The sequence below is a fragment of the Polypterus senegalus genome, chromosome 8, assembly GCF_016835505.1.
Source record: "Polypterus senegalus isolate Bchr_013 chromosome 8, ASM1683550v1, whole genome shotgun sequence".
In the NCBI taxonomy this organism is placed as follows: Eukaryota; Metazoa; Chordata; class Cladistia; order Polypteriformes; family Polypteridae; genus Polypterus; species Polypterus senegalus.
The window spans coordinates 54,482,594-54,498,580 of NC_053161.1; the positions used below are offsets into that span (position 1 = coordinate 54,482,594).

Here is a 15,987-nt window from a genome sequence, read left to right on the forward strand (position 1 = left end):
TGGAAACCCTCATTAGGTGAAACTGTGTAATTTGGGGAAGAGCTGCCCGTTCCAGTAACAAAAGACTTTTCATCTGAAAAGTGTGAATAAATAAACATGTCTCCTTCTAAGCAAATGTCATTGCTGAGTTAATTAACACATAGCAAATATAAACTTCAAGTCAGGACGAGCTCTAGCTCACACAGGAATATGTTACCAGTAAGCATGCAAAACCTTTAGAATTGCATAGGGTGAAAGAACAGGGAACAGTTTTCTGTATGGGCTGTCTGGACCCCTTAAAACTGGTCAGGGTCACAAGAATACAAAGCCTGCTCTGGTAAAGGGCAGGAATGGACTGCGGCTCACTATAAATGACTGTTGTAGAAATGTCACTGAAGTGAAATAAACTAATGCATCTGATGCTGAGAAACAAGAGCTGTCATATTTGTTGCAATTAGGAGTCACAAGTATAACAGAAATGGTGCAAGGCCATCAAAATGCTCTACAAAAGGCAGGGCAGGGTCTACATCAGCTTGCCCATAAGAGGCCCACCCTAATCCTACTTACTCCAACTTCTAATTGCTGTTTTTTGCCTAGCAGGCCTCCAAAATGGGAAGCTGGCTGAAATAACTAGAAAAGTCCCAAAATTAATTCAAAAGCCCCACAACAAGAGGAATGACTGTAAACCCTCAACATGTGCACAAAAGGGCAAAAAAGAATCTTTATAAATGAAGGATTTATTAGAAAAATACAAGTTAAATATTCAAAAGAGCCAAAATGGAAAAAAAAAAGTTGCCTAAAAGGCCATTCTAAGCAAACACGTCCCAAAACATAGACCAGAAGAAGGCATAATGAAACAGAAGCAAGAAAGACACAAAAAACAGAAACACGAACAAAAACAATACTTAATGATATTCCAAAAACAAATACAATGATTTTATAATATAAGTTTACTCAGTTCTTGGCTTAAATAGCGAAAAAATAGAGGCATCAGAAGGAGTCATGTCTAAGAGGCCCTGCCTCCTGAGGCTCTATCAATTAAACACAATTAATGGAGGGAAATACACAATTAATGGAGGGAAATACACAATTATGAACAAAACAAAAATACATTAAATATGAAAAATAATAATTCAAAAAGCACAATAAATCATAAAATATACATACATACATACATACAGATCATTAAATAATAATTATTTTACCTGATGTGAGAAGAACTCAAGACTGAATCACATACTAAAGAAAGATAAAAAAGTAAAACCAGAAGTCAAGGTCCAACTGTGCTGGACAAAAAGAAAGTTTGTGATTGAAATGTGCTTGAGCCAGGGATAAAACCTTGGCTGAAACATCCCAGATAGCATGGTGGCTACTGTGGCTAGTGTTGCTGATTCACACACCCAGCATCGTGAGCTTTAACCCTGTGCCTTCTCATTTCCAGTAAAGACTGTGAATGTCTTTTTTTGTTTCTGTGTGTGCTTAAGTTAAATAACAGGACTAAATTTGCCTCAGTGTGATTGTGGGTGTATGTATGAGAGGGCCCTACAATAAACTACCACAATGCCCAGGGCTGTTTTTCATCTGGTGCCCAGTGCTGCTGGGATAGGCTCAGCCCACCAACTCCTTTTTTTTTTCAATTCAGCTTATTTTTATATCACACTCTTCACAGATTGCAGGTTGAGACCACTGTGACAAATTCATAGGTAGATACAAATACAAACTTTATAAATTACTAATTACATAATGAGTATAAATAAAGACACAGATCTGTTTAAACAGACAACAAAACAAAGCGGCTTGAAACTGACTAACATAAATGGAGCCCTGCAATGTCTGTCTACTAATTCATTCTTAAACCACGACCAATTGACAAAGGAGGAGAGAAAAAATACATCAACTTTTCAGCATCGCTGGATAAACTAAATCTCTCTGGAGGGTCCAGCGTTCACTAGAACAGGTAAAGACAAAGTCAGACACAGTCATAGTCACGGAGACCTTGGCCAACTGGCCGCCCACCCACTCCTTGGCATTCTACTGTAGATCTTGTGCTGGGCAGTCTAATCTGACAAAGGAATCTTTCCATCTCTTAATACAGTACATATTGTCATGCTTGGGTCAAAGATTTGCACAGAACCACAGGAGATTTTAGAGACAGGAACTTTATTCAAACACTCCAAACAAATATATGTCTCTTTCAAAAGTAAAACGAACTCCATGTGAAGACAGAGGTAACAGTTCCGTCTCTCAATTAAAAGAATGCAAAAACATCTTCCTCATCGTAGGGGTGCGCGTCAGGAGTGGGACCCCTAGCAGGAGCAGAGGATGTATGGAGGAGAAGAGAGAAACAAAGCAAAGAGCCAAAAAGGACAGGTGCAGTTCAGGCTTTTAAGTATGCGAAGTGCCACACAAAAAGGATATCACACGACAGAGCAGCAGCCCAACAGCTAGTGGAGCAAAGAGGAGGCAAACTGTATTTTTTCCCATTGTATCAGCGTTGAAGGAAGGGAGTTTTGGAGAAGCGCCCCCCCCCCCTTCTTCACAGTATAAATACATCTGTAAAACTGTGACTTGATGTGAGATACTGTGAGAATATTGCATTGTTAGATACATTTAGAAATTGATATTATCGTCATTGTTTTTATCTATTTACAGTTATTTATTAATAGTGAGAATAAAGTTACTACTCAACTTGCCAAAATTCCCGTTGATTTACAAAACTTCTAATGTACCCAAAACAGAATAGTGTACTTGTACTCAACCTTGAGTTTAAAGATTTTATCCTCTTGATGGCTTTCTGAGAGCTGTAATCTTGATTGGGACAAACATATTGGGACTCTGCAGTCGTAATTCTTATTGTACCCTCAGGCATCAGCAAAGCATAATCATGCCTGACTTAGTGGAGTGTTGGATGTGATACAGGCTGCATATTGATTTACAGACGCATTGTATTGATTATGTCTGTTTATTTGTTATGTCACTAACGTCCTTATGGCTGCACTGATTTAGCTTTCACACAGACAGCACCAAAGCCTGAGAAAATATAGCGGATATAGTAGAAGTATTACTGATGATTTTAGGGAGTTCCCAGGAGATACTGGGATAGCATGGTTAATACAGTATATAAAGTTATAGGATAGCTTTTTCTCTGGGTATGGCTTTATTTTTGTCAAGGTACAGATACAGTTACATAAGAATTATACAGGAGCAAGTATTATCAAGTCCAGGAGTTAGGATATAGCGGGTTGGATAATGGATGGAATGATGGATGGATAAGAAGAAATCCTAGCTGCCAGATCTTTGAAATCAAAATGTCAACAATCAAAGACGTACAATAATGCTTTCTGTCCTACTAGAAGGCAGTTTGAGTCAACAGCAGTGAAACTGTATAGATGACCTTGAAATCACATTTAAATCTGATTCAGTTCCAACAGTAACCTCAGATTTTTGTTTGATGTTCTTCTCATGCAAGGAACAAACAAGTTTGAAACAGAAGGACAGTGGACTGTGGCTTGCTGGAAGGTAGGAAGAGTTCCCAATTAGAAATCTGAAAAGGAATGATAATGAAACTTTATGTCAACAGAGGGCTGTTTTTGGGGTTGTTTTGCTCACAGTGGTGCAGTGGCTAGGACTCCTGTTTTACAGTCTTGCATATAAATCCCATGTGACAAGAAAGAGTCTAAGACATCATAAAGATTTGGGGCAGCCACCTGTATATTGTTTTTCCTGGCTGCAAAAGCTGAATTAAGTAACACGATGTGCATAGAACAGAGTCCAAAACAGAACTGATCACAAGAGGCAAAGATGGAGGCTTTAAAGGCTCATATAGGAAGTGACATCATCCAAAGGGCCGGAATCAGAAGTGATGTTGTCTGGATCGGAAGTGATGTCAGCAAAGGCCCCTGTGCCGGAAGTGATGTTAGCAAAGGGGGCAACACCGGAAGTGATGTCTTCTGAGGTGCTGGAACTTTGCAGGATTTCTCAGGAAAGGTCTGTGGGGAACTGAGAAAGACAGTCAGCGCACTCCGCCACCCCATGGTCGGATGTTTTATTACTCATGCCCTTTAGCTGCCTCCTATTCGCACAACGTGTGACACCTGTATTTCAGATTGTTAATGTGGGGTTCAAGCGGCTTTCATGCTCTCCCAATGACTGTGTGGGTTTTGTGTTCACAAAAATTACCTATAAATGCCTTGAAATCACTTCTGTTTTTTGTTTGTCTGACTCACCAGTACAAGAAAACCGCCATACATGAATCACTGTGGAATTTATCTTGAAGTCTAAGTATGCAAGATGTTGAGCTTTTTGAGGATACCCCTATTTTTGTCCCCCTAGATCTGAAAACCCATAATATTTAATCTATTTTGGACATTATTTTGTGTAGAAAATTATACCTTTATGATGCAGAATAAACCATAGGTGTCATCAGAAAAAATTATCAGAGAATGAGTATGCCAAATCAAATTACCCCAGGGGTTCACCACCAAATGGAGTATAAAAGGTCAAAGTTACTGCTTTCACTAAACTTTAGGGATCGGTAATATAAGCATGTGAAACGTTGTTTTATAATATTTTTAATATTTGACTCTTTACCAGTGGTCTAAGAGCAACTCCCAGCAGGTTAAAAATCACAGCTTTCAAGCATAAGCATATGATAAATAATTTTAGACTCTTTCAAGGTCAGCGAATATCCATCCATCCATTATCCAACCCGCTATATCCTAACTACAGAGTCTGCTGGAGCCAATCCCAGCCAACACAGGGTGCAAGGTAGGAAACAAACCCTGGGCAGGGCACACACATAACTACACGCCAATGCACCTAACCTGCGTGTTTTTGGACTGTGTGAGGAAACCCACACAGATACTGGGAGAACATGCAGACTCTACACAGGGAGGACCCGGGAAGCGAACCCAGGTTTCCTAACTGTGAAGCAGCAGCGCTACCAACTGCGCCACCATGCTGCCCCTGGTCAGTGAATATGAATATTCATATTTTTTATTTTTGATCCTTTTCTAGGGATCTAGCCATCTATGGATGTTTGGAAAAATTATAAATTTCTAATACAATCAAGAATATTTAGACTCTTAAGATGGAAGCAGACGTTTTAATACGAGGATAAATCAAAAAGTAAAGGCATTTTGAAAATGACACCGTAACCACAAAGGACAGAAGCTGATGCAATATGACACCTTTACAATGGCTTATGTGTAGTTCAAACACGCACAGCACAGTGTTCTGCCATTAGTCTAGTTGAAGGCAAGGTCAAATCAACATGACCATTGATGAACAATGAACCATTGTGAGATTTATTATGGGCACAAGGAGTGAAACCTGATGAAATTCACTGAAGGGTGTTGGCACAGTATGGAAATGACTCAATGAATAGTTCACAAATGGGTAAAAAGGTTTAAAGCAGGAAGAACATGTGTGACTGATGAAGCTCGTTCTTCTCAACAATCAACACTCATGCCCATATCGACATGGAGAATGCCTTCTTCAGAGAAGACCATAGGAGTACATTGTCCGCTGTTGCTGCACATTTGGATGTCAGCTATGAATGTGTATATGCCATAGGGCCTGATGACTTGGGGTACTGTAAAGTTTGCCCAAGATGCATACTCAGCTTACTGATCTGCACAAGTCAGCATCCTTCAGTGAATAAATCAGGTTTCACTCCCTCTCCTCAAAGAAGTTTCACTACAGCATGTTGTTCAGTAACTGTGCAATCTGCAGTGGAGTGCCCATGCTCATTTCACCTTGACTTCAACTAGACACACGACAGAGTGCTGCACTGAGTGTGTTACTACCCATAAGCCATCATGAACGTGTTGTATTGAGTCAGCTTCTATCCACTGTGTGTACTGTGCAATTTTCAAATTGTCTTTACTTTTTGATTTGCCCACACATTTAAAGTATTCGATGCAACTATTCTTGCTTGTTATACATTTCTACCTTATAAGGTAAATCATGACATTTTATATGAACACCCTGAATTAAAGCAGCTTACGCTAATTCAGATTTTTTCTCTGGGTACTCTAGCTTTGCATGCAGTCAGTGATCATAGTTGGGTTAGTCTAATGATTAAAATGTAAACTGTAACACATATGTAAGTTATAAAAGCCACAGATTATTTGATTTCTATAGATCTTTACTGAATCTATTCTTTGATCTTATTAAGCATTTACATGAGTGGATAGCTGTAGCCGGCACTGAATTTTATTTTACTTATCTGAAACTGAATTAGAAATGATTAAAAAATACAGTTCGGTAATTAAAAAAAGAAGCACATTGCAAAAGAAGTCAAATAAATGTTTTAGCATGAAGCACATAAGGAAGTGGAACACAAACACAACTGACAAATTCTGTTCAATTTTTCAGCTACCTTTAGTGAATATCTGTATAGTTTGGGGGATTTTAAGTATTAAATAACTAGTTTTAGAGATTATAAACATTAGCATTAACTTTGTCTCATTCATGCATTGATCTCATTGTCTGTTGCCTCTCCAGTTATGTCCAGTGGTCCTTCTCATTCTAGATAGATAGATAGATAGATAGATAGATAGATAGATAGATAGATAGATAGATAGATAGATACTTTATTAGATTCTATGTCTATTAAATTGAGAATTCTCAGGTCTTTCTTTCTTAATGTTTTTAGTGTACAATCAATTTACTTGGCTCTCTGCATTCATGTTAAATTTTAATGCTATTTAAATTGCTTTTATATTCCAGTATAAATGTAAGCCTGTTCTGCAGCTTGGTAATTTGTAGCAATTCACCCACTTTACCAGTATACCTCATGAGACATAGCAAAGTGGGGTCCATAGGTATTTAGCATTACCACTGTTATGCTTAGCAGACACACAAAAATAGTTACATTAATAGAAGAGTGCCTTCCACAGGTTTCATTTGCAAGAGTGAGACGCCAAAACAAGCAAAGAATGTGGCTGATAGGCCCTGGCACAAACCCAAACAGTAAAGCTTAATCAGAAGCCCTGCACTGATACAGAAGGACACAGAAACATAACAAGTTGGACAACAAGTGCAGACCATTCCGCTTCTTTGATTTGCTGGCTGTTTACTTCAGCCAGTTAACGCTGCACACTCACTGAGACAACTCACCGACAGCTCCTAAATAGTGTTGTATAAAAGTAACATAAATAAGAAAAATTAAAAGCATCAAATTTTATGAAAAAAAGTACAAGTAAGTAAGCAAAAAATCTAAGCACAAAGCAGCAGATTTAGGCTTCAAAAAAAAGAGTCTCACTTCTTCATTAGCCTCAGAAGAGCCGACATTAGAGAACTACTTATGTAGTGATGAGAAGTGGCCCCAGGAGACATGCCCCACATATCATGTGACCACATCTCCTCGCCAACAGACACATACCACATGACCATGCCCCAGTCAAACAACATTAAAATAAAAATAAAATAACAGATTGCTGAAAAATAGCATTAAAATATGCAAGGCCAGGTAGCATGCCTGAAGATTATGCTGTATAGTCTTCATGAATTTACATCTTAGAACAAATCTAAAAGTGAACTCACAATCCATCCACTTACAAGACAAAGGAAAACAGAGTGTTGTTTGGGGCGTATGTTTTTTTCCCACATAGTCACTATCTACTAGGCATCTTAATACTTTGATGAAAAAATCTGAGTAGAGGTATTTAATCCAAGGAGCTAATGAGTAAAACATTGTAATCCTTACATTAGCAGGGGTTCAAGCTACCTGCAGCTCTGCCTCCTCCAGAAAACAGGCCTAATTCATTAAGATCATCTTCTTCTTCTTTCGGTTACTCCCATTAGGGGTTGCCACAGCGGATCATCTTCTTCCTTATCTTTCTGTCCTCTGCATCTTGTTCTGTTACACCCATCACCTGCATGTCCTCTCTCACCACATCCATAAACCTTCGCTTAGGCCTTCCTCTTTTCCTCTTCCCTGGCAGCTCTATCCTTAACATCCTTCTCCCAATATGCCCAGCATCTCTCCTCTGCACATGTCCAAGATCATTGAACATAAACAAAGTATAGAAGTCCTTCTCATTTAGCTAATGTAACATGTTACAGTACATACCTCAGTATGTTTGTGTTTAGACTAGAGGGAACATTACGGAAGCAGTGAAAGTAGTTTAATGTTACTTAATTTATTTCGATTTTCAGGTTATTGCAGTCTTGATGGCATTATTCTCTTGTTCAGGAAGTATTATTAGTTATGATTTTGTTCTTGTTTGCATTTGTTTTTTGCATGGCTGTGACAATATTTGTTTCCATGTGTGGTTTCCTCTGACCACTGGTAATCTTGCTGTTGCTAACGACGCCAGGTCCCTGTTCATGAGATCAGATGTATGCATGCATGTGAAAGTGTTAAGTCTTCATTATTTAAGAAGGTGGAGTCCATACATCTGTAACCGTTTTTCACAATTTCTTTCCACTTTCCTTCCAGGGTAGAAGGCAGGTGAAAGGAGCTACCAAGAAGACTTTAGTATTGTGGCCTTTTCCTTACTCTCTGGGCTCCGGCTCTCTATTTTGTGTTTAGTCTTATCATTAGTTCTTTTTTACATCTGGTTTATTGATCCATTTGTCTGTCGTTCAGTTCTGATTATGCTTTTTTACACACCATTAGAGCATTCTTTGTTCTGTAGTGCTACTAACACATGAGAGGTGAACTGTCTTGATAATGAATTATGTGTTCATAATCTTGTGACATTATAGTTTATTATTATTTTCCTTTACCTATCATTGTTATTCTTGGGCAACTAATCTGGTCAAGCTGTATTTGGGTGTATTCTTACAATATTGCAGCTAATGTGGGCTTTTTACAGTTTTGAAGCATTCCCAAATGATTAGTGTTAAAAATAAAACATGCAGGTAATACATCTAAAACCCAAAATGCACACTAATTCCATAAAAGCACCACCATTTCAAACGCAGAGCATAACAATCAGCAGCAAGTGCATATTCTGTTGGGATTTTGATAGTACAAGTACAGGTCTGAGGACATTAATAACTGAAAGAACCCAAAATTGCTAACCTTCTCCTTGAGAATCCTAAGCAGAGAACCGAATTTTGCCATTAAAATTCAGAAAACAATCCTCATGATATGAAGGAAAGGAGTGATTCAACAAGCATGACTTTATCATAAGGACTGCAGTTTGCTTCTTTTCTAACTATTGTCACAGATTAAATGTTGCATTAGGTAAGCAAAGAGATCCTAGAGAGGGCTTCCAGGTCAAAACACTGCTAACCTCTCTCTACTGTTGATATAACATTCCAGTTGGACACTTTGTTATAGTAATTAGCAACAAAATCTGTTGTTGGCAAAACAGATCTAAAGTATCAGACATTCTAACCTTGTAGGTGCCATACTCTGTCACCTTCTCTATGTTAGGATTGTTACGACTATTTCATACAAAGACAAAGGTACCTTTTGTGACACCCTAAAAGTGTGATGTTGGTCAAGACTTCTAGCCAAAGATTATACTAGGTTTTTAATTCATGACCCATTTGAATGCGTCACTAATGGATTGCATGATATGTCATATGTATGTATTTTATACATCTGATGCTTGTTATGGTCCATAGTCTGCTTCACTAAATGGATTGCTCACTACAAAGGTTTCTGAAAAGCCTCAAAACTCTTCTTCATGAAATTGGAACTTATGCATTCCTGCTTAATCATTACGGAGCTGATGGGCTTTCATCTCTGTTCATAATTGGATATGGTTATGTGCACATCTTAATTGGTCAGTGCAGCTGTCTAGCAGTTAAAGTCACTAAAGATGAAGCTTACAGTTATCAAAGTAAAGATTTAATTAAACCTCATATCGAAAAGAGATCCTCTATTAGGGGTCCATGAATAGATGTTTAATAATCACAGTAAGGAAATAAATAATAAGGAACTACTTACTAATCCTTTAGTCTTTGAAATTTGTCTTGTTTAACATTTACTCAGTTGCAAACAACAAAGCTTGTATTACATCCTTAAAATTAAACGTCAGACAGGCCTCATTGTGTGTAGAAACTAAGGCCCTGTTATTTTAGTCAAAACTTTCGCTGGCAGTTTCTGCTCCGTTCAAAGGCGGGGTGTTCAGGTCACTAAAGGGAGTGAGATACAATATTTCAGAGTAGACTGCAATTGTCAACAAGGACCACAGCCCGTTTCTTTTTAGTTCTGGCAGTTGAGTGTGAATCTCTTAACCCTAATATTAGTTTATTAGTGCATCAGCTATTTTTTTTTCTCACAATTCTCTGTGGTTAAGAAGTAACTACAATACAGCAGACTTTTAGACAGATTCTTTTCACTGTTGCAACTGATCCATTTTGGCATTTCTTGGAGAAGTCAACCAGATATTCTGGGAATTCTAAAGAATTATCTTGGCAAAAATAACCCTTTAATGCTAATGAAATTTTACTTTATACCTGCCCTGGACTTACAGAATAACTTCCACTTGAGTGTTGTAGACAAAATCCACAAGGTGTCTAGATTTCAAATTAATTAGAACAAGAGCATGTTATTCCCTGAAAATATAATTATCCTCATTTCCATTACCCACGCTTTAGTTGATATTTCAGCATTTTCTTTTCACTGTTTCAAGTCACTCTACATGAATGGTTAAAAGGTTTACTCAGATTTAATTTTAATAGTCTTCTTAAGTTGCATCAGAAAACATTGCATACTCATCAAACATTATCAACAAACCTCCTGCCAAAATGTTTGTACTTTTCCACATCTTACCTATTAGTATAAATAAATTCTGTTTTAACAAAATAGTAAATCTTATGACATAATTTACATGGCGTGGTGGACGTCCAGCACACTTACCCAGCAGGGATGCCTGTGTAATGGAAGGTCCGGGGGGGAAGTGTGCTTAGGGCATTATCTCCCCAGATCAGTAGATGGCAGCCCCCTGGGTTGCAGCAGTGCCTTGGATTCCCACAGGACACCATGGGAGATGTAGTCCTGCTATTCAGCTCTGCTGGGATCTATGGGTGCTGCCAGGGAGCGCTGCAGGGATTGCAGAGCCCTACTTCATTGGGTTTCCACCTCACCCAGAAGTGCTTCCAGACCATGCTAACAGGCCACTGGAAGTACTCCTAGGTGCAGCATGAAAGGAGCCAGAGTCTGGAGGAAGGAGTCGGAGAGAGAGAGGTATTATGTTGTGTGGCGTTGTGCATTTTATTATTTGTGCTTGTGCGCTGTGCATTGGTGTTGTGGGAAACAATTTGGGAAGCGTTTCCTGCAGTATAAAAGCCTGTGTTGTGCTGAACTTGTGACTGCGTCTGCTTGTGTCCTAGCTTAAATTACTATGTTTTTCAAAGACCTAAAGCAGAGGGTGGACTTGCTTTACTAAAATTTTATTTTTACTATGGGGCAATTAACACCAGGGTTTTGAGGTTCAGCAACAAAGTATGTGGTTTGGCATGCTATGTAAGATCCCCTTCTTTAAAAGCATACCTGACTCTTTGTGCTAGTTATCTACCATAAATAAAGCAAAACTCAAGAGATTCAGTAGCAGTTCAGTAGTAGTTGATTATGGTGAAAGAGATATCGGAGGCCAGAAGGTCTACTGTCAATCAAATCACAAGATAACATTTTTGTTTAACAAAACTCACAAAAATATTTCTTCTTTTTCATTACCACTCACTTTCATTATCCTTCTCCATTATCTATTAAATCTCAAAACGAGGGAAGTACATCCACGCTATACCAGTACACTCACAATAAAATGCTCTTAGATTGCACAGGAAATGACAACTTATAATGAGCACTAAGCTGCAAGTAACTGTTGCTACCTTGCAACAACATGAATAATATTACAACGAACACCAAGCTGGAAATCCAAAACACACACACCGAATGAGAGTAAAGCCCCACAGGCAAATTTATTTAACAATGAATGATCCACAGCCGCACCTTCAGAAGAATCACCTTCCCAATGTTATGGCAACGAGAAATGTCTCATAAAGTAACAGTTACTGAATCTAGCCACTCGCCAGTTACTGAAGTTGCGTTCACTCTTGCACTGTTCCTGATCATCTTCCAGGGTTGCATGACGTGCTGTATCCCTCTCCATGATCCCCCTGCCACCTTATATTTTTTGAGACTCTGTTGATCTAGTTCCCTGAGAGTCTCCACCTGCCTTCTTGAATCGTCCTGGATTGTAAGGTGTAAAGCGAATGTTCCAAGTATTCATGGAATGCAGTGGTCAGCGTACCTGTGTGACATTTCGCAGTTAATCACCTATCCAGCCTTGCTTATCTTCTGTGTATTGATATTGTGACATCATCCTGGGATTGTAATATGCATGCTCATCCACACTTGGAGCAATTATCTTTATGTGTGTACAAATTTGCATGAATGCAGCTTGCTTTAGTGTTTGGGAAATATATTAATATGCATATTACCTCACACATTATATGTTTGCTTTGGTGGGCTGGCGCCCTGTCCGGGGTTTGTTTCCTGCCTTGCGCCCTGTGTTGGCTGGGATTGGCTCCAGCAGACCCCCGTGACCCTGTAGTTAGGATATAGCGGGTTGGATAATGGATGGATGGATTATTTGTTTGGTGCAAAATTTGAGAAATGCTTGGTTATGATATACCCAAATCATTGCTACTGCAAAGCTACCTTTTCTCACTGGCCAAAAAGTTTAACTTTACTAACACTTTCATTTCAACAGACAGCATATGGCTTCTCTGCATAGATGTAATGTACAGGAATAGTATAAAATTATGAATATTATTGCATTTCTGTAAAATCAATATATTTTAAGTTCATTGTTGTCTACTGTTTTCATAACATTCAGCCTATTCCAGGATATGCGTACTGATTTCTGCCTGAATGCCATCTTCTGGCAGCTCACAGGAAGTCAGGACAGCTCATGAGTTCTCCTACATTCTGGTGAAGTTTGGAGTAGTTTCCTAGATTAGAAATTTGATAAAAAGGTTTCACTTCCACTCCTAAAAGTAGGGCCAAATTTGCAATCTTCTGAGATTTTTGTGCCAGGTAGGCCCGTTTTACTACTCTGAAATGTTTGATAAATACAGACCCAGATATCTTTTCTGGACTAAAAACACAGAGCTATACAGGTCACCTTGCACCAACCAGTTAACATCAGGAGTAGATTCCTATATCCCTATTCTGGACAAATTTTGTCAAGATTTTTGGATTGTTCTTTGTCTGGCCCCCTCCATTTGACTGATTTCAGGGGCACAAGCCTTCCAGCAACATAGTTTTAAGGATCACTGTAGCTCAATATCCCCTTGAATGTGTCAAGTCACAATCCTAGGTGAACCTCATATGCTGGTGTAATTGTGTAGACTTCATACTGGTAACAGAACAGTGGACCAACACTGTGTCCTCACACCGGTGTTTTTGAGGTTATGGACATTTCCCAATTATTGTCTATGTGTTCTTTGTGGACTTGTTAAAAGGTTATGACTGTGTTGCTCTGTGGTATCTTGTGAAATGTGTTTTGAGTGATGAGACACCTGTATTTGTGAAGCATCCTTACCAATAAAGATTTTTTGTTTGTGTTTTTACATTTTTTGTATTTTTTCATTGCTGTTTTCTCTCAATCATTGTGTTTGTATGAGTTCCATAAGCTGTTCAATTTGTTTCTTGTTCATTTTCTCTTAACTATCTTTAAATAGGCTTTTTCCGTTTTCTGATAATTAATTATGTCATTAAGTGTTTTCAATGGAGGAGGCATGAGACTCGTAACTGGATTACAAACTTCAGAGGATGTAATCAGCCTCATAGCAGCAACTGGGATTATTTAAGGAACCTGATGCCTCTGATTAGGTACCACTCTACCTAAAGTTCTACAAAGCAGTGAATTTTTTTTGAGAAAGGAGCAAGAGATAAGTTGCATCATAAATTTTAAACGCAACAAAAAGATTAGGAAAATCAAACACTACGAGTGAAGTGCTAGGCAAACTCATAGTTAAATAATGTTCACTATATTTCTTAATGTGTAAATCACTCAGAAAACTCAAACACGTTTCTATTTATCAATCTGCAATCTCAGATATGAAATATATTGTGCTGTTTCTGTCTCTGATATTTTTTTTTAATATGGGTAACACCATGTTGAGTCGCCATCATTACAATGCAGTGTTCGTTGCTATGAAGTGCGTCCCTGGGATATAATTATAATTACCTGACATGACAATCTAAAAAACAGTGCATCATACATGCCATTATTTGAGTTTGCAGATACTCAAATTAAAAACAAAAACCTTCATGGAAATGGGCTCTATTAGCCTTCATGCATACATTACTTTTGTTATTCTGACTTTCTGGTTCTTGGCTTTTGCTTTGTTCTTCTTTACCACAATGTCTTGATTAACGATTTGGCATTGTTAAAAGACAATACTACTTTTCTGGTTTCAATTCTCTGGTCATACTACATTTCCTGTCATGGTCATCCCTTTAAGCCTCAGGAGTCTTCCTGTAAGGCTTAAAAGCGATGAGCACACAATGCCAACTGTCAGCCTTGTAAAATCACATAGTATGACTTCCAGAACCCGCCCCGAAGACCATCCAATGTTGGCTTCTACCTACCACCTGATACAAAATTGGATTAAACATTTTCAGTATACCTTGTTTGTTAGCTTTAGTGCAAAGCCCTATGCTAGCTAACCTGAGCACCCCTTACAGTATTATTCAACACTCTGTAATAAACACATTTTTTGTTTTAAGATACATTATTTTTTTAAGTTTGAGTGATGGTTTTAAGTTATTTTACTTTGAGTAAACAGGAGCCAGATGAACAGCAATCACAAGAAAGAAAGAAAGAAAGGAATTGGCAACAGAGTACAAGGTGTAGCCAAGAAAAAACACTGGAATGGCATTATATGTCACAACATTAGAGAGGAAAGAAATATAGCAAAAAAATAAAAAGTAAATAAATAACAATAAATGTCATTTACATATTGTCAGATCCTGACTGGGCTCCACTCTGAAGACGCAGTCTCTGGAAACATCTGCTGTGTTTAATTGGATGACCGCAGCAAAACAGAGTTATGGAGGTCACTAGCAGGGAGTCAAGAATAATCCTCAGGGCCCTAGCTGTGCCGCTGCACAAAATAATACACATGAACAGCTAACCTGCCTGAATTCAAAATCTTCTTAACTTTATATAGCCATGTCAACTAGAACAACAGGTAGAACAGGGTGCAGAGTGAATATACTGTACATTCAAAGTTACAAGTTTTAGTCTTGATACATAAAGAGAAGGATGCACGCATAAAGTATGCAGAAAAGCCTGCTCATAGGTGACAAGTCATTGCACAGTCTTGCACGATTCCATTTTTGGAACTGGCTTCCACACTGAAATCCTAAGTCACACATTTTCTGCCAAAAGGCACACCTGGTGGCTTAAAAGAAATGAAAACAAGGATGACTCCAAACCATTTATACTGTACTTTTAAGAAGCACAGGCTCTCATTCCTTATTCTAGCCCAGATATGCCATAAGTTACTGAACAATTAATTAGCACATGTTACAAAAAGGAGTCAAGGAATTAGAACAGATGACTTATGCACAGAAATGGTGTTTTACTGGATTTGTGAGCATTCCTTAAATATTACACTTCAGGCAACAGCATACTGAAACTGAGTGGAAATTCTTTCACTTCATATTGTAAAATTCCAGACCATAATTGCCTCTTTCAGTTTGCCCATTAGCAACAGGATAAAAGCAAGCCATTATGGTGACTTTTATTCCAAATATTTTTTCAGTATGCTTTCCAAAACTACACAATACCGAGAACCCACTTTCTGACATAACTGAGGGTGAAATCCATGCAGTTTGATAATATTTGAAATAAAAACACCCACAAGGGTTTATGCTAGATGAAGTTTATTTTCAGGAAAAATGGAGCTGTCTTTGAAAATCCATCTATTTGTTCACTTAACTCACTTAATCTAATTGAATAGTTAAGAGGAGTTAGAGTCTATACTAGAAGAGGAGGAAATCAAACTTGGCAAGTATGCCAGCCATGG

At 38.2% G+C, this 15,987-nt stretch overlaps 1 protein-coding gene across 2 annotated transcripts in view; it reads right to left on the bottom strand.

Moving 5' to 3' along the window:
* gramd4a (GRAM domain containing 4a) overlaps positions 1-15,987 on the bottom strand; it is a 323,835-nt gene that overhangs the window by 297,858 nt on the left and 9,990 nt on the right. Inside the window, exon 1 of one of the 2 annotated variants that reach the window (XM_039761080.1) lies at positions 14,914-15,039. The exons of the other annotated variant lie outside the window; for it this stretch is intronic. Coding sequence (XP_039617014.1) covers positions 14,914-14,915 — 2 coding nt within the window. The 5' untranslated portion in view covers positions 14,916-15,039. Of the gene's footprint in view, positions 1-14,913; positions 15,040-15,987 lie in introns of those variants that run through there. 2 annotated transcript variants of the gene reach the window in all.